The sequence below is a fragment of the Mesoplodon densirostris genome, chromosome 15, assembly GCF_025265405.1.
Source record: "Mesoplodon densirostris isolate mMesDen1 chromosome 15, mMesDen1 primary haplotype, whole genome shotgun sequence".
Classification (NCBI taxonomy): Eukaryota; Metazoa; Chordata; class Mammalia; order Artiodactyla; family Ziphiidae; genus Mesoplodon; species Mesoplodon densirostris.
The window spans coordinates 85,979,169-86,004,707 of record NC_082675.1 but is presented as its reverse complement, the minus strand read 5'-3'; the positions used below and the strand labels follow the sequence as shown (position 1 = coordinate 86,004,707).

Here is a 25,539-nt window from a genome sequence, read left to right as displayed (position 1 = left end):
CTCCGCCCGCGCTGCCTCTCCCCCGCGCCCCTCCCTCGCCGGGCCGCCGAGCCCAGACGCGAGCGCGGGGCGCTGGGCGCGGGGCGGGCGGGCCATGGCGCGGGCGCGGGCGGCGGGCTCGCGGGGCCGGCCCGGGTGGTGCGGGCGGGGCGCGCTGCTGGTCTGCGTCGCGTGGACCGCGGGTTGGGTGCTGGCGGCCGCGCTGCTGCTCCGCGCGCACCCGGGCGTCCTCTCCGAGCGCTGCACCGACGAGAAGAGCCGGCGCATCCTGGCCGCGCTGGTAGGTGCCGCCGCCGCCGCACTGCCCCGCGCCGCGCGCCCCGGAGGCAGGGCTGGGACACCCTCCGCGGGCCCCGGGAGCCGGGGACTCGGGCACGGCCGACCGAGGGGAGGGGGCCCGGACACGGTGCGTGGGATGCGGTCTCCAGCGTGGGACTCTGTCCGGGAGTCCTCCGTGCGCGGGCGGGGATGTCTCCCCCCGTTTCGCCCAAATTGGTCCTTTGTCCCAGAGAGTCTTCCTGCCCGACTGCTCTCCCGCCGCCCCCAGCCCGCGCTCCTAAAGCAAGTGTTCGGGTCTGTTCCCAGTCTCCCGACTCGGAATAGCGGGGCTCGGGGCGCGGGCCGCTGAGGGCTCGGGTCGGGGAGACCACGCCCCTGCCCCTGGACTCGCCGTTCGGTCGCTCAGCCGCTGTTCGGCGAGTCCAGTCTGGGCTGCACCTCGCCGAGTCCCATGCAGACGTCTCGTAGGGCCCCCGCCCCGCTGCGCCCCAGAGCCGCGGCTCTCCCCGGCGCGGTCTGCGGGACCCAAGACAGAGCGCGTTCAGGGGAGCGGAGCGCGAGGGAGGCGGTCGGACCCTGGGGTCCGAGCGGGGTCTCCGGACAGGGGAGGGCCTGGGGGCTCCATAGCTGAGCCCGGCAATTAGGGAGAGAAAGAAACGCCTGGGCTTGCAGGCTGCTGCTGCTGCGCGCTTTGGGCCCCAGAGGCGCATTAGCTGTTTCCGAACGCTGGCTGCTCTTTGGGCTCTCTGGTTCGGAAGATGAGGCGCATTAGGAGACTTCGATAAAGGCAGGAATCCCTAAGAGGAAGGCCAAGGTGAGGGTAAAGGCAACTACTGTTACACTGATTGAGTGATGATTCACTTCCTAAAATACTGACCATCTAAGTATTTGGTACGAAAAATGATCTATTTTCTAAGAGATCTTCAAGAAACGCATGGGAAGTTTTCAGTCCAATTGCTTACATCTGGGTGAGCCTTTTGAGATTGTAGGTTTTCAAAACGTGGTAGCATAAAGGGTTTGAAGTAAATGATTTTTTTTTAAAGTGAGATTGGAAAAACTAAAGGAATGAGGTGAAATGGACAAGCTAGACCAAATCATTTTCTCTAATGGAGTCTGACAATCGATTCCCTCCATCCTATCTATCAATAATTTATCCATTTATCTGTTCATTGTTACAATGACGTTCTATCAAGTTTTCTTTAAGTTACAAGAGCTCATTGATTTTCCTCAATAACTCCTCTAAAAATTTCTTTCAATGATAAAGATTTTTTTCCCTCTCTTTTGGGGAGATTGATTGACTAATTATAATTAAAAATGAATAGCTTGGCCAGGATGAATATCCATGTACCAAAAGTAATATAATAGTCTTTTAGATTAAAATAAAAAACAAACACTATTTTTTCATTTCTTTACCTTTGGTTAAGTAAGAGAAGGCCTAATGGAAATTAAATAGCCTAGTATAACTTAAGTCATTGCTCATCATAACTTTCCCAGCATTCCAGCTCGTAAATTAAAACCAATTCTGTTTGGAGGCTGAACCAACATATCTCCTGTGGCAGCCAATCTTTCCTGTTGCCAAAAGAACAATCTGAAATACCATGCCTGTCTGTCTGCCTGAAGTTCACCTGACCGGTTCTCAATGACCTGATTTGGGGGGGAGCATCATTTGGAGGCCCCCTTTGAGGCCGCCATTTCTCACGCTCTGCTCAGGACCTGACTTTCCCTCTCTACCCTCTCCATTCTGGATTTGCTGGCAGGAACCCCACACAGCACCGTGGCTCCCTTTCACCCAGGACACTGTGAACTAGACTGAGGTTTGAATAGGACCCCAGTCTCCACATCCCAGACTCTGCCGGGCCCTGGCGGCCAGGCAGAGGCTGGCATTGTGGCACTGTGGCCTCCCAGGACTGAATCGAGCCTCTGTCTCTCAGCTCCGCCAGTCCTTTCAATTCATTCTGCCTGGCTTTTATCCTTAATAATAAAACTGGCTGTTATTTTTCTGACTGGCCTCCAGACTCTCATTAGCTTTCACTCTGAATCCCAGAGCACCGAAGGAATAGCTGCAGCTGAGCCAGAGGGAACCCCTTTCCCTTGGATGGAGCCAAGGGAGTTGTGAACCTCTGAGCACGTTCCCGGGCCCTCATGCCAGGCAGGTGAACACTGCTGGCCCGTGGAGAATCTGAGGATGAAGCTGAGGAGCCGGTTAGGAGCGGGGGGTCATGGGTGCTGTTGCCCACCCCGAGCCTCACCCCACCTCTGGAGGGGCCCAGCACACTCCAGTCTCAAGAGAGAGTGTTGGAAGAGCCAACTGGATTGGTTCCAGAGTCGAGCCCAGGTCTTCCAGCTTCAGAATTTTCTGGGCAGACGGCAGCCCTCCTTTTTCCTGTGGCTTTTCAGCTCATCCCGTAATCAAGACATCTCTGTGAGGTTTCCAGAGCCCCACTTTCTCAGGGAACCGTGTCAGCAGGCTGTGCCAGGCTGACTAGCGTTGGGTCTGACCGTTCACAGGCCTGGCTTCCGTTTCTGCAGGCAAAGCGCCTCCCAGGGCGGCGGGGACGTATGCTGCGGGTGCCCGCTGAGGCTCCCTCGGGGCAGGCTCTGTGCTAAGTAGTTTTACGTGTATTAATTCATTTAATCTCAGCCTCTGCGGGGTATGTACTTTTACTCCTCCCATTTCACAGATGGCGAAACCGAGCCCCAGAGAGGTGAAGTAGCTTGTCCCGATTCACACAGTTACTGTGTCGTGGAGCCAGGATGTGACTCTGATAGTGGAGACCCCGTGACAGAACTGGCTCCTCCAATACTGAAAACCATAAGTAACAATTGGGCATACTTAACCCTTCCATAGCACATCACTTTCAAAGCATCGCAAAAAGATTCCCACAGACTCTCTGTTATTCAGAAGGTTTAAGTCCCTTCCGGCTAGTTAGGTCTTGATGTGACTTAATTTGGTTGCCTACATCTGGGATTTCTTTTCAACAGGGCAGGCTTATCTTTCTTTGCTCTGATAGAAACCCAAGGTCCCAGTGGGACTACAGCATCCAGGGCACATACCCAGAAAGATTTTAGAGCAGGGAATGACTGCTTTCCTGAGTGCTTTGGCCACGTTTGTAATGTCTACCTTCTAAGATGTCCAGGGGTCGAGAAGGGTTGCAGAGTGGCCTGGCAAATTGCTCTGAGATTCTGCAATGCACAGCGTAACTGCTCCGTGAAGGAATTCCATCGTGAGATATGAGGGCTGCTAACGGCATAGGAACTTAATTCTCCTTAAAAACAAAAACAAACACACAAAAGAAAACCCAGCCCTTGGGCATGACCTCTGAGACCCTGTCACCGGTTTCCCAGACTAGAAAGGACAGGTTTTGTTTTTGCCTGAGAACCGAGAGACAAGCCAGAGAGGGAGGCTCTAAGTGACCACCACTGAGCACGCTTTCTACAAGAACCGGGGCTGCTGGGAGTGTGCGTTTGCACACAACCTGTAAGAAATATGAATTCGCTGTGAGTTTCATTAATTTTTTTAAAATGCCAGTTAACTACAATGAGACTTTATTAACTTGGTTTTTTCCCCAGCTTATCTTAAAATCTGATACCTGTGGATTTGGTATGCACACACATTTGGGTACAGAAATGTACCTGTTCAAGATGGCAGTTAGGGCCTCCTCATATCCAGAGGAAAGTGATTTTTTTAAAATGGAGTTAAAAGTGCATTACTTCTATTGAGTTTAAAAAAATTAGCTACTTCAATAGGACATGCTGCTAATAAGATAATTTCACTCTTGTCTCTAACATGATGACACTGTTTAACTAGCTTGTAATCTGTAAATTTACTGGTTTTTAAAAGCCGAGCTAAGTCTATCTCTGAGTTTAGCAAGCACAGGCATGCAAAAAGATCCTGCAGAGCTCACTGGAACTCTGGTAACCAGAAGAGCCACAGTGGAGGAATTTTACATTCTGTATCAGAAGAGTAGGGACTGAAGTGCCCAAAAGGCTTCATCACAAAAGGTGACGACAAAGAACAGCTCTGCACTAACTACCCTTGCGTACACTTTGCTTTGGTGTAAGCGATCTCCCATGACAAACGAGGTAGCCGGGGCACGGAAAGTTAGGTCAGAAACCTAGGACAACACCTCCAGTAGCTGGTGGCCCGGCAGGGCTCTGGGCGCCCAGCCCCACTGCCCACCCTTCCTGATCTGCAGCTTCCCTACAAGCTGCCAGCCATCTGGAGGCATGCCTATACCTCAACATGCTGACCTTCAGAGAAACAGCCAAAGGTAATGTTCCCCTCCCAAATCAGCAGACTATATGCCAAATTTCCTTGCAACCCCTGTTTGGAACTGCCTTCTAAATCTGCAGGGGCAAATCTCGTATGGGTTCGATTTGAATTCGATTTCATCAACGCGGTAGAGTTTCGTAGAAAACACCAGGCTGTGGGGAGCCAGCGGGGGCAGGGGATGGTACGGTGGCTCACGGGGGTTATTTAATGGAACCTGGGGCGGAGGAGACAAGAATTCCCACTGGCAGGTGGGGCGGCCTCCCAGGGAAGGTGGGTCCGACCCTTGCAGGGGGGAGCATTCTGTCAGGTGGAGACACAGGAAGTGGTGTTTCTGACAGGACGCCCAGTCCCTGATGCCCTGGCACTTGCTCTAACCCTGCCCTCTGCTCCCCTGAACTGTCTGGTTCTCTGAACACTCGAGCGACTTCGCATCTGTGGGCTCCTCGGCAGGTCATTCCCTGCCCTCTCCCTCCTGGTCCACTAGGCAGACTCGCAATTCATCTTTCAAAACTGAGCTCGGGTGCATCTCTCCAGGAAGAGCCCTCCCCGGCCCCCTGCCTTCTAATGACCAGGGCTGCAGGGAACTAGAATTCAGAGGCCACCAGGTCCTCTGAACCCATGACCTTGGTTGACCTTTACAGGTCTCCCACGACACAGTGTCATCATCCCATGTTACAGACTTGGAAACAAGCCACAGGCCAGCAAGAGGCTGGGCCCAGAGGCAAACCCAGTGGGCCCCAAAGCCACGCCTGGCCGTGTGCCTTTCTTGCTTACACTCCACTGTCATTTGAGGAGTCTGAAAGGCAGCCACCTCGCTCTGTGACGCCTGAGCCTGAGCCGGGCACCTGTAGCTGGATCGTGGCTCAGCTCACACACAGCACTGTTAGCTGGAAGGTGGCTGGGTGTGCCCGAGGCAGCTTTCCCACGGCCACTCCCCACCCCGGGGGTGTGGAGTGGGCTTCTGGGCCCACAGGTGTCTCTCATGGCCAGTGACAATTTCGGCCGCAGTTCCAGATGAGGAGAGTGAAGGCCCCGGACAGTCACAGCTGACACCCTCGGCACTCCCCGCTCTCGGGTCGTGGCCCACCCAGGGCCCACGCCCCTATCTCGCCTTCCCCATGCCTCTCCCCTCTGCCCAGCACAGCAGGATTCTGAAGCTCGCAGTTCAGAACCCACCTCCTCCTACCAAACTCGATTGTATCACCTGCTTTTCTTTCTTTTCCAGTTCTGTTCTGTCCTTCATACAAAAACACCTTTGATTAAACTACAAATTTGACGACACTCTAAATAGGATTATGGAATCGAATTAAACCATTTTGGATATACTCAAAGGGTCTAGGGGCTTTATAAGGCAATCAAGAAATAAATGTTGGGCTTCCCTGGTGGCGCAGTGGTTAAGAATCCGCCTGCCAGTGCAGGGGACACGGGTTCGAGCCCTGGTCCGGGAAGAGCCCGCGTGCCACGGAGCAACTAAGCCCGTGCGCCACAACTACTGAGCCTGCGCTCTAGAGCCCGCGAGCCACAGCTACTGAAGCCCGCGTGCCTAGAGCCCGTGCTCCGCAACAAGAGAAGCCACCGCAATGAGAAGCCCGCGCACTGCCACGAAGAGTAGCCCCCGCTCGCCGCAACTAGAGAAAGCCCGCGCGCAGCAACGAAGACCCAGCGCAGCCAAAAATAAATAAATTTATTAAAAAAAAGAAAGAAAGAAAGAAAGAAATGTTGCCTTTTCTTGTCAGGCTTATTACAGAGATGTGAAACTCTGTAAATACCAGATAAAATAGGACAAAGCTACAGCAAGTAAAATGAACACCCACGTTACCTCCGTCATTCACACCTTTTTTTACTCTTGGGAGTCTCAGTCATTTAAACCTTTCATTCCCACCTTACCTCTAAGATTATCCTGAAAAGTCTCAGAGGAACCAGAATCAGCTGATGCTTTCTTCCGAGGCACCGTGATATGGAAGCAATTCCAAGCAAAGAGAGTCACTCAGAGGGTCCTGATCCCTTTGATGCTCCTGTCATGACCCCACGCCTTGGAAAGAGGTACCAGGATGAAAAGTAAAAGGATGGCATTTGACCAAAATGGTGTTAAGTTAAACTGCAAGATGTACACAGCATCAAGTGTATTTAAAATAGTTTCATGGGTGTTTATTAATACAGCTTCATTATGGCTGTCTGTTTTCCAAAGACAAAAAGCCAACCCCAGGCAAACAGGGTGCACTCCCAGACTCCAGGATCGGGACCATCGCGTGCATCTTTGGGTTTGGCAAGCGTGACATCCCCACCACCCAATACGGTGCGGTGCCGAGATCTAACGCAGCAAAAGAGAAGCAGCTTGTGGGAGCCCCTCAGCAGGAAGCTGGGGGGTCAGGCCTGATGGCTTGTCTTGGTCCTGTTGGACTGTTGTCCAGTTACTGCCTGAAATGGTCCCTGAAATCCAGATACTTGTTTTAAGAACAGGGAGTATATCTTTTTTTTTTTTTTTTTTTTTTTTTTTGCGGTACACGGACCCGTCACTGTTGTGGCCTCTCCCGTTGCGGAGCACAGGCTCCGGACACGCAGGCTCAGCGGCCATGGCTCACGGGCCCAGCCGCTCCACAGCATGTGGGATCTTCCCGGAGCGGGGCACGAACCCGTGTCCCCTGCATCGGCAAGTGGACTCCCAACCACTGCGCCACCAGGGAAGCCCCCAGTATGTCTTTTTAATAAGCGTTTTGGTCACGTCATATGCTTTGAACAAGTCACTGAGAATACTTATAAAGACCCCCAGTCCCTTACCCACTGCTCTGTGGCCAGGCCTGTTTTGGACTTCACACTGTTCTGGGTGTTAGATAATATGCAGCGTATATATACCTTCTATTTGCATATGAGGTAGCGCCAGTCATCAAACAAACCCAGCTGATTAATAAGTGCAGCGAAGCTCATGCAAAGTCACAGGTCAAGTACAGTCAGACCATAAACAGGCTCTCATCTTCTCAGTCGAATTTGAGACTCCATGAGGGCGAATGAGTCACGGAAAAACTTGCCGTTTTCAGAGCTTTTTGGATTTGGGGATTATTTACATATCTAAGCATTGGAGGTATATTTTCCGACTTGAAGGAGCTGTCTATAATCTACTTGGGGTTCATAAAGCCGAGCAGCACAGAGCCACCAGAGAGTCTGGCCAGCGTATAATTACATACCTGACCTGCCTTTGCCCACGTGGGAGGAAGATGCATCTGGGGGGAAACAGGTGGAGTCAGGAAACAGGCTCAACCCCTAATAAACGTGGGCCCAGAGGTTTAGGTTTCCTGAAAGAGATAAAAAAGAAAGAGAACAGGGCTTCCCTGGTGGCGCAGTGGTTGTGAGTCCGCCTGCCGATGCAGGGGATACGGGTTCGTGCCCCGGTCTGGGAAGATCCCACATGCCGCGGAGAGGCTGGGCCCGTGAGCCATGGCCGCTGGGCCTGTGCGTCCGGAGCCTGTGCTCCGCAATGGGGGAGGCCACAACAGTGAGAGGCCCGCGTACAGCAAAAAAAAAAAAAAAAAAGAAAGAGAACAGAATCATCATCCTCCCTTTCCATCGGTTTCACACTGGCCTCTCCTGCTCCCCCTCTAGCAGGTCTTAAGGGCAGGGCCTGGCTGGACCGTATTTAGGACGGATGCTTGTAGTGTCGTGGTGGGGTCACCAGGTCCCCCATGTGGCAGGGGGGCCTAAGAGCCTGACGTTTAGGAGAAGTTCCCCATTTCAGGGTCCCTGAGTGCCTTCCTCACCACCCCCAGGAACCGAACACCCCCTGCTTCTGGAATTTACCCTGCAGGACTCCTCTTCTGCAGGCGCCCGGTGCCTGCCCTGCCAGCCACGAGGCCTCTCCTGCCTCCTGTTTCCTGCAGTGGGCTCTCCAGACCCCGCAGTCCCCCAGAGCCTGCTGGCCTTACAGCCACACCACCTCCCGGCGACCACAATGGGCGCAGGGAGAGGTTCTAGAGGAAGGGCCATTCCTGGGGTCGCCGGGGAGCCACCTCCTGAGGTCTGGCTGACCTGTACTTGACCGGGGGTTGAAAGCTCTCTGGGTGACCCTGACGTGAGGCCAAGAGTTGGGAACCACAGGCCTGGCCCAGCCCTTTCACTGACACTCAAGGAAACTGAATGCAGATGCCAAAGGCCTTTGCCAGCATCACCCACCTCAGCTGGAAGTGGGGGAGGGCAGAGACCTGCTTCCTAAGACCTGGGCCTGGGCCTGATGGAGAAAATAGCAAACTTGAGGCGCTCTTTCAAGTCTTTTTTTTTTGACTTAAATGTATTTATTTATTTTGGCTGCGTTGGGTCTTCATTGCTGCGCAGGGGCTTTCTCTAGTTGCGGCAAGCGGGCTCAGTAGTTGTGGCACACGGGCTTCAGTAGTTGTGGCTCGTGGGCTCTAGAGCACAGGCTCGGTAGCTTTGGCGCACGTGATTAGTTGCTCCGCGGCATGTGGGATCTTCCCGGACCAGGGCTCGAACCCGTGTCCCCTGCGTTGGCAGGCGGACGCTTAACCACTGCGCCAGCAGGGAAGCCCTCAAGCCTTTGACTTCGTAATTCCTCTCTGACCCGAGGAGCCTCGTGGTTCACTCTGGTGAAGGTTGTCTGCACAGCTGTTAGGAGTGTGCTGGGCGCGGGGACCAAGCTTGTGTCTGTTTGCTGCCCCTCCGCGATGTGACCGACTGTCCCCTTCCTTCCAGTGCCAGGACTACCGGGGCGGTGCACTCGGGGGAGACCTGTGCGAGGACCTGTGCGTGGCGGGGCAGCTACGGTACCGGCGCTGCCTGTACTACGAGCGGGGCAAGAAGGTGCTGCAGGCTGACTGGCGCGGCCGGCCCGTGGTCCTCAAGTCCAAGGAGGAAGCCTTCTCCAGCTTCCCGCCGTTCGGCCTCCTGGACGGCCGGCCCGAGGCCGGCGGCCAGGGCTTCCCAGAGGCAGAGCTCCTCCTGCTGGCGGCCGGGGAGGTCAAGAGCGCACTGGGCCTGGAGCTGGCGGAGGGCGGCCTGGGGCGGCTGGGCCTGGGGCGGCGGGGGCCCCGGCTGCGCAGTCAGCTGGCCAGCCTGTGGGCGCTGCTGCAGCAGGAGGAGTTCGTCCTGCTCAGCCTGCTGCGGGGCCGCAGCCCGCACGCGCCGCCCGTGCTGGGCTCCTGCGGCCACTTCTACGCCGTGGAGCACCTGGCCGCGGGCAGCCCCCGCCTCCGGGCCCTCTTCCCCCTGGACGGTGCGGCCCGCGGAGGCCGGGCCCAGGCGCGTGCGCTCAGCGGCGTGGCGCTCAGCTTCCTGGACATGGTCCGCCACTTCGAGCACGACTTCTCGCACCGCCTGCACCTCTGCGACGTCAAGCCCGAGAACTTTGCCATCAGGAGCGACTTCACGGTGAGTGGCTGCGGCATGTGTTTCACCCGTGGAGGGCAGACTTGGGTCCGGGTGGTGCTAAACGAGGGGGTTCCTGAAATCGGGGGAGACCCTGCAGCGTTATGCAACCTTCTGGCCAGGACAAGTCCGACCTGCCAAACCTTCCGAGTGGGAATGAGAGAATTTAAAGAACAGAGGTGCCTGCCTGGTGCCGAACTGGGAGGACACCCGCTCGCAGTGGGAGGTGCGATCTGTCGTCCTTAAGGGCTGCTGTGTTTTCTCCAAAGCGACTTCGCGCCTTCTTAGGTCTATTTGGAAAGCAAGCAAATTGTGCAGAAAACAGTCTTCAGGAGCCTCGGAGGATGAGGAGAGAGGACGGCCTTTGGGGGCTTTTGCACAAAGGCTCAGTAGGGGGACACTGTTTTCAAGCTGTCCATGCTCTAGGATGATGGGCCACTTTTTCTAATACTTTCTTCTGAAGACGTTCTAGTTTCCCTTCTGTGGGTAAGACTTCTAGAGGGACAACTGGCGTTTTGGTGCCTTACACAAGGGAGAATCCTGCCCGGGTGGTCACGTCAGCCTATGCAGGCTCTGCAGAAGGCAGGTGAATTTTATATCCCACTCCAGGCAGTGCAGGCCTACAAAGAACGTACCGAGGTGGAGAAGCAGCCGCAAGAGGCCTGGGGATCCGGGGTGGGATGCCGCCTGTGTGTTTTAAAAGCAAGCCCTCCAGGTGATTCTGATGCACACTCAGTGTGAGAACTAGCGAACTGACGGACCAGCAGGAGGGTTACCCCTTTGGTCCGTTTTGCAGCGGGGAAGAAGCGCTGTCCTTCAGGTAACGTGTAAGAATTGATGACTCGCAGTCATTCACTTTCTCGGGTCCCCCCTTGCAGGTCTTGAGAATCTGTCCAGCGGTTGCAAAAGAACTAGGAAAACATCTTTACTTCTTGCTCCCAAACTGTTGCCAGAAAGTGCTCTTTTCAAACAGATGACGTTTCCTGCTCTAGAGGCACACTTTTCAGTGGAGAACGAAATAATCCTCATCAATCTGTTCTAGTCTGATGCTAGGATGATGTCTGAAGATGATGCAAGTTAGGTATTTTGTGCAGGAAAAAATTTATGATTCTCCCGATGTTATCTAAGAAACCTCAGGCAGGTTTTTCTGTTCATTTTGTTACTGTTCTTATTTTAGGTGCATAGAGTTACGCTTCCAGTAGCTGCAATCCATTCTACAGCATACACTAAAATTAAAAAATAAATCTGGCTCTTCCTGGGAGATGTTCTAGAAGGGAATAGTTAGAGCTGGAAGACAGAACAGGGAGCTGAAATTCCACCAGGGGCCCAGGGGAAGCTGGGGAGATGGCCAGGAGCTATCAAAAGAAGAGAAGTGTCTTGTAGCCCCCCAAATAAATTATGAAAGACAACAGACTCATTAGCACAGCCTCATATATTTTTAGTGTATTAACCAGTATAAATAATGAAATGAGCTATTTCTTTTGTCTGAATAATAAGATAGGAAAAATTGATTAAAATGATAATTTGTTTGCAGAGCCTGAATTAGTAATTAGACAAGGCTGTTAAATAGGGAAAAATTCCCTGTTCTTTATTTTCATTATTCTCCACATATTTTGAAATAAAGTATTTTCCCTCCTCTGTTTTACTGAATAATCCCCAAGAAGCTTTACTGCATTCTGGCATCAATCTTGAAGGAAAAAACAGAAACAACAACCTGGGAATGTGCCTCCTGACTTTGCAGAGAATTGAGATGTAAATGAACACTTTTTTGAGACGCTACCAAAGGGAGAAAGGTGATATTTTGAGGTTGACCTGTGAAGGCTTGTGAAATGCCACAGACTCCATTAACCCCATCGAGTCTTCTAATAGCTCTTTAATACCTTGAAGCTATACACTGCTTGATTTGGGCAGAGTCCAGGTTTTCTCAGGTTTGAGCTCATTTTTTTTTTTTTTTAATTCAGGTGGTGGAGGAACATCTGCATAATTTAGACATTATTCTTTTTCTGGTTTTGAAGCCTATTTGGGTTGAAGCCAGGAAGATAAATCTGAAATTCCAGGGGCTCATCCCATTTTCACGCTGATAGTGGGACTTAGTTTTTGACGCTGCTGGATCAGGGTACACATGTATCGACCCCAATTTGAGAACTTTGGCTTTGCCACTCCCTGCACTCCCCCAGCTCCCCGCAGTTGGAGACTGTCACCTCAGGTAACAGACAGCATAAATAGACGACCTACGTACTGCCCACCCCTCTCTCACCATCACACCCTCCACCTGTCCCTTGAATGTAGTTTTCTTTTGTTGCTTATATTCATAGGGATAGATTATCTGTATTTCACAGCTTTTGTATTCCTGAGGCTTGAATGTCAGAAACCAAAGTGATAAAGCAACAGAAGGGGAAATCAATTCATTTTAAAGATATTTCAGAGATTCAACTTTTAAATCTGAGAAAACTTTTAAAGATGAAAAGTGATACTGGTTCCACATTCTAGGCTTTCACTGGTGACCACAAAGGTCCTTTTTGCAGTTAAAGCCTTGCCATACCATCTGTGCCAGTGACTTGTATGTCCCCAGCACAACCTGGCTCCTCTTCCCTGCTGGCAGATTTCTGTGACCCCTGAAGTCTGTGACACTGGCACCTGCAAAGGGGAACAGGGGTGGGGTGAAACTGCAGGGCTCCCTCTGTGCTGCGACCTTGGGGGTCCTCTTGAGAGGCATGTGCTGTTTCAATTACAGGTGGTGGCTATTGATGTGGACATGGCCTTTTTTGAACCTAAAATGAAGGAAATTCTTGAGCAGAACTGCACGGGAGATGAAGACTGCAATTTCTTTGACTGTTTTTCAAAGTGTGATTTGCGAGCGCACAGGTGTGGAGCTCAGAGAACCAACAGCAACCTGCAGGTGAGCAATGCTGCTGTCCTCTCTGGGGGGGGGGGACCCTGTTCTCTCTGGGTGCCTCTGCCTGCCACACTGTGACATCCCGGTGATGTAGCTGAAGGTTATCACCCTTGCCATGTCACCTGGGCTTGGTGTGTCCAGTAAGGGCAGGGATGGTGGGAGACGGGGATCATTTGTTCTTAGTCGTCTAGCCCGGAAGTTGTCGGCCAAGTGACCCCATGGGGCTAATGGATGGTGCTCCCAGCACAGCCTTTACTGGGTCCCCCAGAGCCATGGGGACTTGGGTAGCCCTTCTCTCTGGGTCTAATTTCTGCATCTACACACACACACACACACACACACACACACACACACAGAATGAGCACCCAGAGACTGATTCACCACGGATAAATCTAGAAAAAGGGCAAAGCAGTCCTGAAAATTGGCCAAACCAGAGAGGGTGGACGACACCACAGATCCAACAGGCAAGAGGTTAGGCCAGCAGGTGGTTAATAGAGGGAGGAAGTGCATGGGTCCCACATCCAGGAGACCAGTGAAAAGTAGGAACCCATCCTGGCTTCCAGCTCTCAGATCCAGTCTAGACTGAGGGAGACCCAGATGTGGGGCTGGAGACCCCTGCACTGGGAAGACATATCCCCTCTGCCGGCAGAAGCTGTCTGCTCCCGGCCCTCACTCCAGGCCCTCAGGTGGGTGTGGATGATCTGGGCTCACACGTGTTGATCACAACCAGGAAGAGGTCATAGCAGGGAAGCTGGGCGCACCTCCACCACCGCTGATCTGTGCTCTAGCCTCAGCCTTCCTACTGTTTCATTCTCCTAGCCGGTCCGCTCCGCAGTCTCACCTCCACCGCAGTCTGTGGAGTCTGTGTACAGTCCTCCAGCCCATAAGGCCAATATAACCCTGGTGCACACCTGGTGATGGGGCCAGAGCCTGGGGCTGAGTCACGCCGGCACAGAGGACTGACCTGGGGAGACCTGGACAGTCGTGTAGTTAACCTGGCGGCCCTGGACCAGGCCGAACAAGGCCCTGGCTTGGCAGCCTCTACAACTTAACGTGGACTCGCACCCTCGCTGGGTCTGCAGCGCAATCATTATTCTCCAGATGTGGGAACAAGATGCTTTCACTAGAGCATCAACCACCCTGTGACCTCAAACCACAAAGTGGAAACACTAACACCTGCCCTCTGCAGCATAATTGGAGACTAGGGTTGTATCCTTAATATATAAACGGCTCTTACAGAGCCATTAAGCAGCGAGAGGTACACACACACAAAACTGGCAAGCAAAGAACATATGACAGATACACGGGAGCTGAAATGCAGACGGCCAGAGAACCTGGAAAATATTTAATCTTACTATTCAAAGACATGCAAATTAAAACCCAGCGATAATAATTTTTTACTTTTAACTATTGGGAATAGTTGTTAAAATGCTATTAATTAACAGGTGAGGCTTCAGAGAAATATAGGTAAGAGTCTATATTGTTAACGTGATTGTAAAATTCTACATCCCTCTGGAGGGTGCATGACTCTTGGAAATACTCTCTTTAGCTGAGCAATTTCATTTGTGCACCTTTTCTGATTATTGCCTTTGAATAAAGACCTAGAAACGAAATTTCGCTTCCTTTAAGGATATGAGAAAATATGAAGCATTCATTAAGCGAAAAAATGCAGGTTACAAATCAGTATTTACCCATGATCTCATTTTCGTTAAGTAGTACGTGATTGGGAAAAAAAAGATATGAAAACGTCAAAAGCAATTACTTACAGATGATAGGATTACAGATAATTTTTATTTTCTTCCTTTTGCCCTATATTTTATAAATTTTCTACGGTGGTATGTATTACTTTTCTAACTTACACTTTTACTCAAAAAAAAAAAAAAAAAATCCCTGCCCTGCATCAGCTGATTGGCAGATCAAAGGAATAGAATTTTTAAAAATTGCAGAAGTAGACCTAATGACATATGGGTATTTAGTACGTTATAAAGGCAGCCTCTCAGGCCGGTGGGAGGGAAGCTGGGTTATACAGTGAGTGGTACTGGTAAAGTGGCTATTCAGGAACAACAAATGATCACATTAACTCCTGGTTCACTCCTTATATCAAACTAAACTTCAGATGGCGCAAATACTTACACCTAAAAAATGGAATCCTGAATGTTCCAGAAAAAAACGGGGAGAATTTAAAGTACTACCCTAGAGTTCGGAAGGCCTTTCTGAGTACAGAACAAAGCTCAGAGGCTATTAAAAGGCACAACTGACACATTTAACCATTAAAAAAACAAATCCACATGTGGCAAAAACGAAACAAAGTGACAAAAAATATGAGCAAATTTAAAGGTTACAGGAGAAAATTGGCAACATATTTGCAACTGCTCTTACAGACGAGGAGCATAGAGGACACAGACAGCCCTTATCTGTCTGAGACTCAGAGCTGCTGAGACTCATGGCATCCCCCAGCATCGTGCTTGCCTCAAGGTAACCCCGCATCCCAGGGGCAGCGTCTAGTGATTGGTCAGTGGGGAGGGGGGAAATGCAAAGCCCAGGCCCCTGGCCTCGATAAGGAAAACTCTGTAGGCCATTCCAGTACCAGAAGTTTTCCTTCTCCCTTAGTTCCATGTTAAGATGGTTTCTGAGAACGCCCCTCAATAAATCCCTGCATGCAAACCTCCACCTTACAGTCTGCTCCCCAGGAAACCAATCTAAGCAGGGGGTTAATGTCCTTAATATATAAAGAACATTTACATATCAATATGAAAAAAGTTAACAATCTGATGGAAATGTGGGCAAAGAACATCACCTTGACCACCCACTGGAAAGGAAGCACAGATACTTTCAACCTCACTGATAAGAAGAGCCATACAAATTAAACCATTTTCATTCAGCAGTTAACAAAAAAGAAAGACGACACATGTTGTTGAGGGCATTCTTGTCATACGCTGCTGTGAGAGTGTAACTCGGTACAACTTTTATGGGGTCAATCTGGCAATATCTATCAAAACAAAAAATATGCATACCCCTTGGCCCAGAAATTTCATTTCCAGAAATTTAGTCATATGCAAAATGAAAAAGATATCTGCAAGATATGTATTGCAGCATTTTTCATGATAGCAAAAGTTAGTGAACAACCTAAATTTCCATCAATAGGGAACTAGCTAAATAATTTATGATATGCATTTCAGGTACAGCCATTAAAACAAATGGAATATCCTTATAAGGACTGATTTGGAAGGCTCTCCCTGATATTTCATTAAACGAGAATGGAAGCTATAGAACAGTGTGTGTAATATACTACCATCCATGTAAAGTAAAAGAAAAAGGAAATGCATGTATATTTATAGACTCTCCAGAAGGACATTCAAGGGAGTGGTTGCCTCTCAGAGCCTGGAGTCGAGTGTCTGGTTGTCAGGAGTGGGGTGGAGACTTAAGATTACAGCCTATCTTTTGGGACATTTTCCATGTTTGCCCCTGAAAGTGTATTATCAACTCAAAAGAGAAATAAGATAATTTGTTTTTAAACAGAATCCTCAGTCTTGCAGAGGTTGGGAAACACAAGTCAAAATTATAGAAACAGTAGCTCTATAAAATTGAGGCATTTGTTAACTGAGTCTAATTTGAAGTGTGACATAGAAAAATGGAGCAGAATATTAATTATGCAGCACTCCATCCAACAGGGAGGGAACCATGAAGCTTGTAAAACAGCGTGTTTAAATGGAGAATTTAAAGAGATCTTCAGTCTCATTGAATTTCATACCCAAGGAGAATTAAAGGCTGTGAGATAGTGGCTTAATTTTTACTTCTAAAATAAAACATCTCAAAGGCTCCTCAAAAAGAATCTGCAGCCTTTCCCTTCCAATATACCTTTTTTCCAGTGAGCCTCAAAGTACTATCACGTTTGCATACCCCTTGTCACCAGCGTGTCCTGGGGCCCTCAGGACAACCCTGCCAGGTGGCGATGACTGTCACCGTGACCAACCTATGGATAAGAAAGTGCGCCCTCAGGGGTGCGGTGACGGTGGGGCTGGCAGCCTCGGGCCTGCCCAGGGCCCACTCCTTATGCAGCAGCTCCCGCCTGTGATTTTTCTACTGCAGTGTCCTCAGTCCTTTCTGAGTGTCACCCGGAGCTTCCCCCTCGGCATTTCCACCGCACCCGCGGTGGCCTTCTCCCCGCTGGGCGGGTTAGGGTCCAGGAAGGGCCCTTCCAGGAGGCCCCCGGACCTGAGCTGACCGCCCCCTCCCGCCCTCCCCCAGGTCGTCTGCGACAAGATCCTCCGCCACTGGTTCTCCTCGCCCCGCGGCAGCCCCGCCGTCTCGGCCCCGCTGCGGCGGCAGCTGCGGGCGACGGTGCTCGAGTGCGCGGCCCCGGGGGCCCAGAGCGCAGCGCCCCGCGTGCTCGCGAAGCTGCGGCGCCTGCTCCAGGCCGCGCTGCAGGAGCTGCGGGAGGACGAGTAGCCGCGGCCGCCGCGCGGTGAGAGGAGCGCGTGCGCAGCGCGGACAAGGGCCTTGGGGACGCTTACTGTGTGCGGAGGGGGCCGCCCGGCGCTGTTCGTCCCTCAGCCGCCTCCTCTCTCTGCTCTGCTTTGAGGACCCCCTCCGGGCCTCGCCCGTCACCCCTTCGAAGTGACACGAGGGAGGGGGTCCCGGCGCCGGGTTCTCTGAAGGAGGCTCCGCTGTGCTGAAGCAAGAGCCCCGCCGGGGCCCTGCAGACGTCACCACGTCACAGAGCGCACCTGCGTGCGCACGCGCGCGCATGCGCGAGGGTGAGTGCGCGCGAGGGTGAGTGCGCACGTGGCCGTGAAAGTTGCGCGGGTGTGTGGACGTGTGTGCACGCGTGTGTGAGCGGGTGAGGGTGTGGGGCCTGTGCGCCTCCGGGCGGGGAAGGTGCCTTCTCTGGCGTATCCACTGGCACCGCGGGCCTCGCTAGCAGAGAAGTGTCACCTTGCTTTTGGAATTGAAAACAATAAAAAACCCAAGTCTCATCTCTGGGAACTGTAGTTTGTACTGGCGAGGGTGTGAAAGCAGAGTTTACAGTGTTTTTCATTTCGAGGAATGCATGGATTTTACGAATTGTAACATCACCTTTAGGGAGCATTTCATCTCTTATCACAGTACATCCTCCCTGGGAGCAGGCATTGCAGGCTTGGTGAATTCAAGGCAGAGCCAGGCCCAGCTGGCCTGTGCTCAGTGCCTGTTTGTGACCCGGCGCCTCAATGCCACTCCAGTGAAGACCAGGCTGCAGGCCCCATGTCACCTGTTGGCAGAATTGGTTCCAGGGGGTTCCCGACGCTGCCGCTCTGCTGCAAGAGAGCAAACGGGAGGAAACTGCATGCTGGTCACTCCCCGGGTTGGGCACGTGGAGCCGGCCAGAGGTCTGTCCACCTTGGGGGGGGGGGGGGACACAGTCCTAGTCCACATCTGGGGAGGGTGAGAGCTCAGCAAACCACCACAGGCCACCCTCAAGGTAAACCCAGAAAGACGCCAAGAGAGGATTAGGGATTCTGTTGATGTTTTACAAACATGAGAAGACAAAGTAATCCGAAGTTTTAAAATATCACAAATTGACAAATTCCAAGTATTTGTCTTTTCCTTGCCCAAACCCCTTCTGATGCAGACAAAGAGCAATTGCCTATGTATGCTGGTTCGGCTGCATCTCCACTCACCCTGAGGAAGGACGTGTCTAAGGCCCCCCAGTTCTAACTCTGTGACTCCTCACACTCTGGTTGGAAGGACCCCTCCCCTCCCCCATCACCACTGGCATTTTCCACATGACTGAATTTCATCAACGGCCTCCTCTAATCAAATATATGAACGACCCACTCTGCCTAGCAGGCAGCAAAAATCCACGTCTGTCACTTTTGTGGCAGAAGTAAGTTAAAACTAAAATTTGAGCACAGGCCGTGGATTAGTAGATTCTAAAGGAAAAGAGAATTGGCTGCGGTGTGCCCAGCGGAGGTTGTTGCACCTGAGCTGTGCTGTTCGAGGTTGTGTCTGCAGTGGTGAAGGTCTTAATGAGCCTCGGGGCCCTCGGGGCAGGTTCTCTGTCTGAGCCAAAGGTTCCCACAAAGACAGTGAGAAATAGACGGCGAGGGAGGGAGGCGCAGGGGCTTTGCGGTCTGTGCCCTCAAAACAGTCAGCTTTTGCATTGTGAGGGCACATGGGTCTCCTGTGGTTGCCCTGGGGTTACAGCCCTTCCTTGGCCTTTGAGCTAACCGCCCAGGCAGCGGAGGGAAAAGGTTCCTTTTCACTTCAACCAGAATGGAAACAAATGTTTCTATTTGTCATGGAGGCTGTGCAATATGTAATTACCCAACACAATAGTGTTTTTATTGCTGAAAATTGCAGTTTATTCCTTCCCCTGCGTCTGACCACCCATCTCACACACAAACACACAGAGACACACACCACGCCCCTTTCCCATCCTGCCTGGAGAATTCCCTCTATGGCAGCATCTCTTAGACTGTGGTGAAGTTCAGTTTTTGTTGTTTTTTTTTTCAATTTTCAAACCCTTGCAAAATAATACTTTCATCCACTTTAAACCATGTAAATCAATCCCTTCTGGCCCATGCTGCTGAAGGGGGCTCCCCAAAGAGCAAGGACAGAGCAGAAAGGGGTGGAGGCCGGTGGGGTCTGCTGGATGTGGCCCTGTGTGGGGCTGGCTAGAGCAGAGCTGGGAAAAGGCATTCATTCCTTGATAGGCACAGAAAGCATCTCTACTTACTGCTATTTTTTAAACTCCCCAAAGTCAGTTTTTCTCTCATCTTTTCAGTTTATAACTGAAAGAACTCTTTCTCTTGTGTCAAGAGTAAGGCCTGGCTCATAGAAGTCACGCGGAAAGTGTAGCTGGTTACAAGTATGATTCGATCACTGTTACAACTTCTACAAAAGCCACTCGTACTGTAACTACTAAGGAGAACTGGCCCCAGACAATCCTGGAGGGAAGAATTCTACTTTGGACCCAGTCTGGCGCAAAGCAGGGTCTCAGTCACAAAATTCTGCTGACAGAGACATTGGAACCTCTGCCACCATGGCAGCTCCATCTGAACGAGATGGGTTGACAGAAAACTGGGGAGTAGTGATTCTCTGGGAGTCGTCCCAGAATCGTCTGGAGGCTTCTTCAAAGTGAAAATTCCTGGGTCTGGAATCAGGATCTCTGGGGCTGAGGCTGCCCCCAACCCCCATGATTTCCAATGCACCCCAAAAGCTTGAGGATAGCTTCTAAGTCTATCGTTGCGGAGGCCGTTACCAGTTGGTTCCCAGGGGCCTTGGCTGGAGTGTGACTCCTACAGAAGGTCTTTCCTCAAGCAAGCTCCTCTGAGCTGCAGGGCACTGAGTCAGTTTTTCTACAAAGGATCATCTTTACATAAAATAATGGCCTGCTGACCAATCACTTTTGCGTAATAGACATGGAGGTACGACTTTTGTCCTTCCAACTTCTATTCCTTAACGTCAACTGTCGCCAGCCCGTTTACCAAACTCCCGACTGGTGGGCCAGAAGCACTGCTGCCCTGGCCCTCAGCTGCCTGTCCTGGCCGAGGAAGCGCCACTTTGTCCCCATTTCGCTGGGAAGCGCCCCCTCTGACCGCTCCTTGCTCCCTCCCTCTCACAGTCCTAAGAGAATGCCCCTTGCTCAGGGCAAGGACAGAAAATATGCAGTCGCCCACTCACTGTGTGATTGCTAACTGGGAAAGGTCCCCCCCAACTCCACTGAGATCGTTCTAACTCGTTTACTCTCTCTCACTCCACCTTTGTTGCCAAAGCTTGATGTGCCCTGAAAGAAATCTCTGGCCTGGGACAAGCAGAGTCTAGGACACTTACCGGCTGTCACATTTAAAAACACATCTCAGGAAACTGCATGGCTGTTTTCAATGGCTATGGAAGGGGTTTCCCGGGATGCTTTTGCTCCCCTTCTTAGCAGGACCACATCTCCTCCCTCACATTTCTGGACTGTGGGTGTTTTGATTTGGTTTTCCAGTGGTGATGAGGAGAAACTCGGGGCCATTCATCCCTTCTCACCTGTTCCTTTCCTGCGCAGGGTACCCGTGGGTGTTCTAGGAATATCTGCCTATCTGGAGAGGACCTGGCTGGCCTGGTCCTCGCCTTCCTTCAAAGCACATCTTGCAGGCACCAGGCGGTTTGAGAGAGCTGGAAAGAGCGGGCTAGGCTCCGCCCATTAGCAGAGCTTTGTGTTACGTCATCACACTGCTTCCCGGAACGGAAGGCAGCAAATCATCCCCACACCTCCTTTCTTCAGACTCTTCGGCCCTTCAAAACTTCATTCTTTGCTACTATTTTCCTTCTCTCTAATCACTTTTCCTTTTATCCTCTCCAGTCTCCTGACAGGCCTTTGAAGGCAGGGAGATGAAACTGGAGACGTCTAACAAGGAGGCATGTCATTCTGAGAAAGCTACAAAAGTCTCCAAATTAGTGCTTTTTTAATCAATACTTTGACTCACTATAAAAAATTCCTGCTTACCTTCGGCTCCTGCCACATCTTTAATCTTGCTGTTTCCTCTGAAAATACTCGGCTGAACCCCTGCAAGCCGGCCTTCGCCAGACCCCGCCCCGGGACCCCCGGCCCTGTGGGAGCTCTGCTGTGCAGAGACCAGGGGACTCGGGGGGCTGCCCTGTGAAGAGCAGCCTCTCTGTGGGCGGTGGGGCTGGGTCCCCGGGAGGGGAGGGGAGACCGCATCCCACGAGCACAGTTTCTCGGGGTCAGGGCGCTTGCAGCAGCAGAGGGGCCGAGGGGCCTCCTGGTCCCTCTTCCTTGCACAGCGTCCTGTTCCACGGGTGTTAACGCTGTAGGCTTTCAGTTCTAGGAGGGCAAACTACAAAGCGTTTACAGGCAATTCTGATTTATTGCGTTTCTTTCCCACATGTTCTGTGCAGTTCTGTGCACCTGGGACCTCGCCTCATACCTACACGTTTTCCTAAAGGAGGCCAATGTCTACAGCAACGCTTGAGAAAGAAAGAGGCAAAGAGCAGGCAGGAACGTGTAGCTCGGACTTGACAAGTAAAATCGATGCACTCCATAGGTTTTTTTCTTGTGGTAAATATACATAACATAAAATTTACCATTTTCAGGTGTATAGTTCAGTGGCATTATGCACAGTGACGATGCTGTATGACCGTTTCTATCTGCAAATTGAGACTCGTGCCTGCTCTGGGGCTGCTGGGCCGAGGCAGTGTGGACCCTGGCTTGGTGGGGACTCTGCACACAGCAGTGGCTCCTGTGACCCTCCCCAACACCCACTGTAGAGCAGGGTCCCACGCCGTGTGGGTGCTCTGTGAACATGGGCTTATTTAATTCTCATCTCAACACTGAGGCTGGAACGAGCTCGTATTAGAGATGAGAGAACAATATGTGAGGTCAAATCCGAATTCTGTCCAAGGCAGAAAACCCTCAGTCTTTTGACCTTGGCCGTCACTGGACAGAGATCAAATGCTTCATCAAACTCCACCTACGCGTCATGCGTGGGACTTCCAGCACTTCAGAGAGCTCCAGGGGCCTCTGAGCTGACTGGGGGTAAACGCTTCTCTCAGGGGCCGCTCTTGCAGGGAGACCAGCAGAATCTCTCTGCATCTCCAGGACGTTTAGGGTGCTCAGGGTGCTAGGAGCACTGTTGCTGAGCCCAAACTCCTGGGAGGTCTAGGATGCAGCCTTGCACAGACCACCAGGCTTGGAAGGACGGGACTGACAGAGTGAAGACCCCAGAGTGGCCCTGCACGGACGACCCAGTGGCATGCACGGAGGAGGTCTGTGTCTGCAGGACACAGGCTCCCTTGGGCTGGCATGCTTAGCAGGACCAGGCGGGACCTTGCAAAATCATGCCCCTTTTATCCCGTTTGCATCCACCAAGTTCTCTGCACTCACTCACAGCACCATAGGTTCTTACACGGGAAGAAAATGTCAGAGCAGCAACAGTGCCTGACATTGTTTCAGCACTAACTATGGGTCAGGCATTAAGTAAACACCTCACACGTGTTATGTCATTTAATCATCTCGATTCTAACGGGGATGGATGACTAATGTGCACATAACCCAGAGTTGCAGCCTAGGGTGTAGAAAGGCCAATAACTTGCCTGAATTCATGCAGCTTGTACACGATGGGGTTGATGCCTGGGCCCTGGGCTGTCCGGCTCCAAGGCTTTCAGACTGAGCAGCAGTCATTGCCAGATGCTGCTCCTGAGATGATGGCGTTCGACCGTCTCATCAGAAAACAAAGGAATGCCAGGCCCGAGTGTGGCTGGCCCACGATCAAGGACTGAGAGCTCTACCGTGTGCGATGCTTGCCTTCCCAGGCTCGGTTGGCAGGAAGAAAACCAGGCGGTATGGATAACTGTAGTGATTGCACCATGTGATTTGGGTTCTGAGTCCTCTCCCATGGAAGCTGGGCTTCTAGGGGCCTCCCCGTTCTCTTTGAAGGCTGGGACGTTCTCTTGCTGCTCTGACCATCACGGCCCCTCTCACCACTGCGTCTTCAGTTGCCTCTGGCCCTGCCCCTCTGTCCGGGATGGAGAGCACCGAGGACAGGACACAATTAGGCGTTGTGATCCAGGTACCAGGTCATTAAGATGGGACTGTGGTCATGGGAGCTCAGAGTGTAGGGCAAAGCACATAGCCCGGAGCTGCAGCCTAAGGTTCCAGGGTTAAGATCGGATCTCCCCACGTGGTGTATTGAGGCGGGTGTGCCAGTTTGTCCTGCTTGGGGGGAGAAGCATCATCACTCCAAGCGGGTTTTGAAAGATACTGACAGATGGAGAGTGGGAGTAGGACCACGGCCAGGGGCAGCTGTGCTGTGAGGAACACAGGGTACACGATGAGGCCCTTCTCCCAACATGACGGTCCCCCCACTCCTGGGCTCTGTTTGGAAGAGTCTGAGAGAAACGGGGGAGGGGATGCCCAGTGCAGCTGGAGTTCTAATTCTAGAGGAGATGCCTTCTTTGAAAGAACAATCGATTCCCTCCTACACATTAGTGAGGGCATCCCAATCATTTAGGAGGCTTTAGCTACCACAGACAGCAGTGAAAGGGCAAAGAGGCAAAGCTACTTGTAAAGACCTGAAGCGTGGCTGGCCTGAGGGATGAGAGCTGCAAACACTCCAGAAGACAGGGGCGTGAAGCTACTGCAGCAACTCCACCCAGAAAGGCTGTAGCCTGGAAAACAAATTACAGTGCTCTGTGTTCCATAATAAAGTGATTTATGCGGCCTCTTGGAGGGAAAATGGCCAAATTCTCTTCTTTAGTAGCATAACAATGCGTAACTTTAAAAGTAGAGTCATCTGGGTCACTGGGGGTATTCACAACCCAGTTTGCTGAGGGCAGGGGTGTGGCCCTTGTTTGCTTGGTTCCGCTGGCATCTGGGAGCAGGCGGTGGGGACAGCAGGGCCCGGGCCGGACTGGGGCACGACCACTTCCAGCAGCCTCTGTAAAGCGCGTCCTCAGGCCAGCGTCTGCAGCGCACGCCTCTGGTGACCCCACTGCTCTGTTCCCTCTGGGGTGGAGCCTGCGGGGCTCACTGCCCCCGCCCTGCCTGCCCTCCACACCCAGGAGAGACGGCCTTGATAAATCCTGACATGACAACAGCCAGCTGCAGAGCAGTTGGTATATTACAATCCAATTTTTTTTTTCATTTTTTAAAGTTGAAATATAATTGGCATATAACATTGTGTAAGTTTAAGGTATACAACATGTTGATAATATAATATATATGATTCAACATATATTATATTATGATTACCACCATCATGTTAGCTAACAATTCTATTATGTTACATAATTACCATTTCTTTTTTGTGGCAGGAACAATTAAGATCTAATCTCTTAGCATACACTTCAATTTTTGTTAAAGAATAAAAAGCACCTCTGTGTGCATGTGTGTATACATGAATATTTGAGAATATATGTATATACAAATATATGTATTTAGAGCTCTAGAAGTATACGCACAAAACTACTGCTTGTGATTATCTCTTAGAGAGGGTGGGAAGGATATTCACTTCTTAAATTATATCCTTCTGCATTATTTCTGATTTTTTGATAATTAAAAATTAATAACAAATACATATTTTAAAAGTCAAGGTTTTCAAAGTTTTCCAAGAGTCAGTTTTCAAAGTTTCCCAGGGAAACTTATTTTAAACTGTTAAATTTAATAAGATTATGGGCCAAGGCCTTAGAAAAAAATACAAGTCTATAAAAATCAAGGTTATTTTTGTTCGGATCCTTAGTACAGAACGGTTCTGTGAGTTGGGAAGCAAAGCAACTCTGCTCTTACACTCAAAATATGTGCTACCTATTGAATAACATAAGGGGTACATGGATATTTCTTTTCACGGAAGGGGCTTGGTTTCATATTTTCTGAAACTTAGAATTTATATTTATGAATACGATCCTACATAAACACAGCGTCTATGATAGGCTATGCTCGTAGTTTGAGAGAAAACTGCATTATTTGAATGTACTGTTCATTCTTGAAATGCTTTCAAATTCAAGGCACTATTTACTCAACTATGTTGACTGGATGGAATTTGACTTTACTTCTGATATTGCCTTTTTTTGTTTTGCAGTTTTCTGAAGTAATTAACCTATTTTATTTGGGGGGGACAAGTAGACTATATACCTAAATATAAGTAGAGATTAAAGACACGCCTTTCAAATCCCTCTCTCTCCACAAAGATGGGGCAAGTTTCTGATTGCTGCTACAACATAATTGATCAAGGACATTGGC

At 51.0% G+C, this 25,539-nt stretch overlaps 1 protein-coding gene across 1 annotated transcript; it reads left to right on the top strand.

Annotated features, from left to right (window-relative positions):
- Positions 1-94: 94 nt before the first annotated feature.
- Positions 95-17,267, top strand: DIPK1C (divergent protein kinase domain 1C). Its single transcript, XM_060118382.1, has 4 exons — positions 95-280; positions 9,251-9,925; positions 12,657-12,821; positions 17,067-17,267. The coding sequence occupies exons 1-4, from the start codon at positions 95-97 to the stop codon at positions 17,265-17,267; spliced, it is 1,227 nt and encodes a 408-aa protein (XP_059974365.1).
- Positions 17,268-25,539: the final 8,272 nt, after the last annotated feature.

What these genes read in the sequence shown, in the direction of transcription:
- DIPK1C (XM_060118382.1), top strand. Translation starts at nt 95, where the DNA reads ATGGCGCGGGCGCGGGCGGCGGGCTCGCGGGGCCGGCCCGGGTGGTGC. An exon ending in GGCGCATCCTGGCCGCGCTG is followed by an intron (nt 281 to 9,250) that starts GTAGGTGCCGCC and finishes CCTTCCTTCCAG; the next exon opens with TGCCAGGACTACCGGGGCGG. An exon ending in CCATCAGGAGCGACTTCACG is followed by an intron (nt 9,926 to 12,656) that starts GTGAGTGGCTGC and finishes TTTCAATTACAG; the next exon opens with GTGGTGGCTATTGATGTGGA.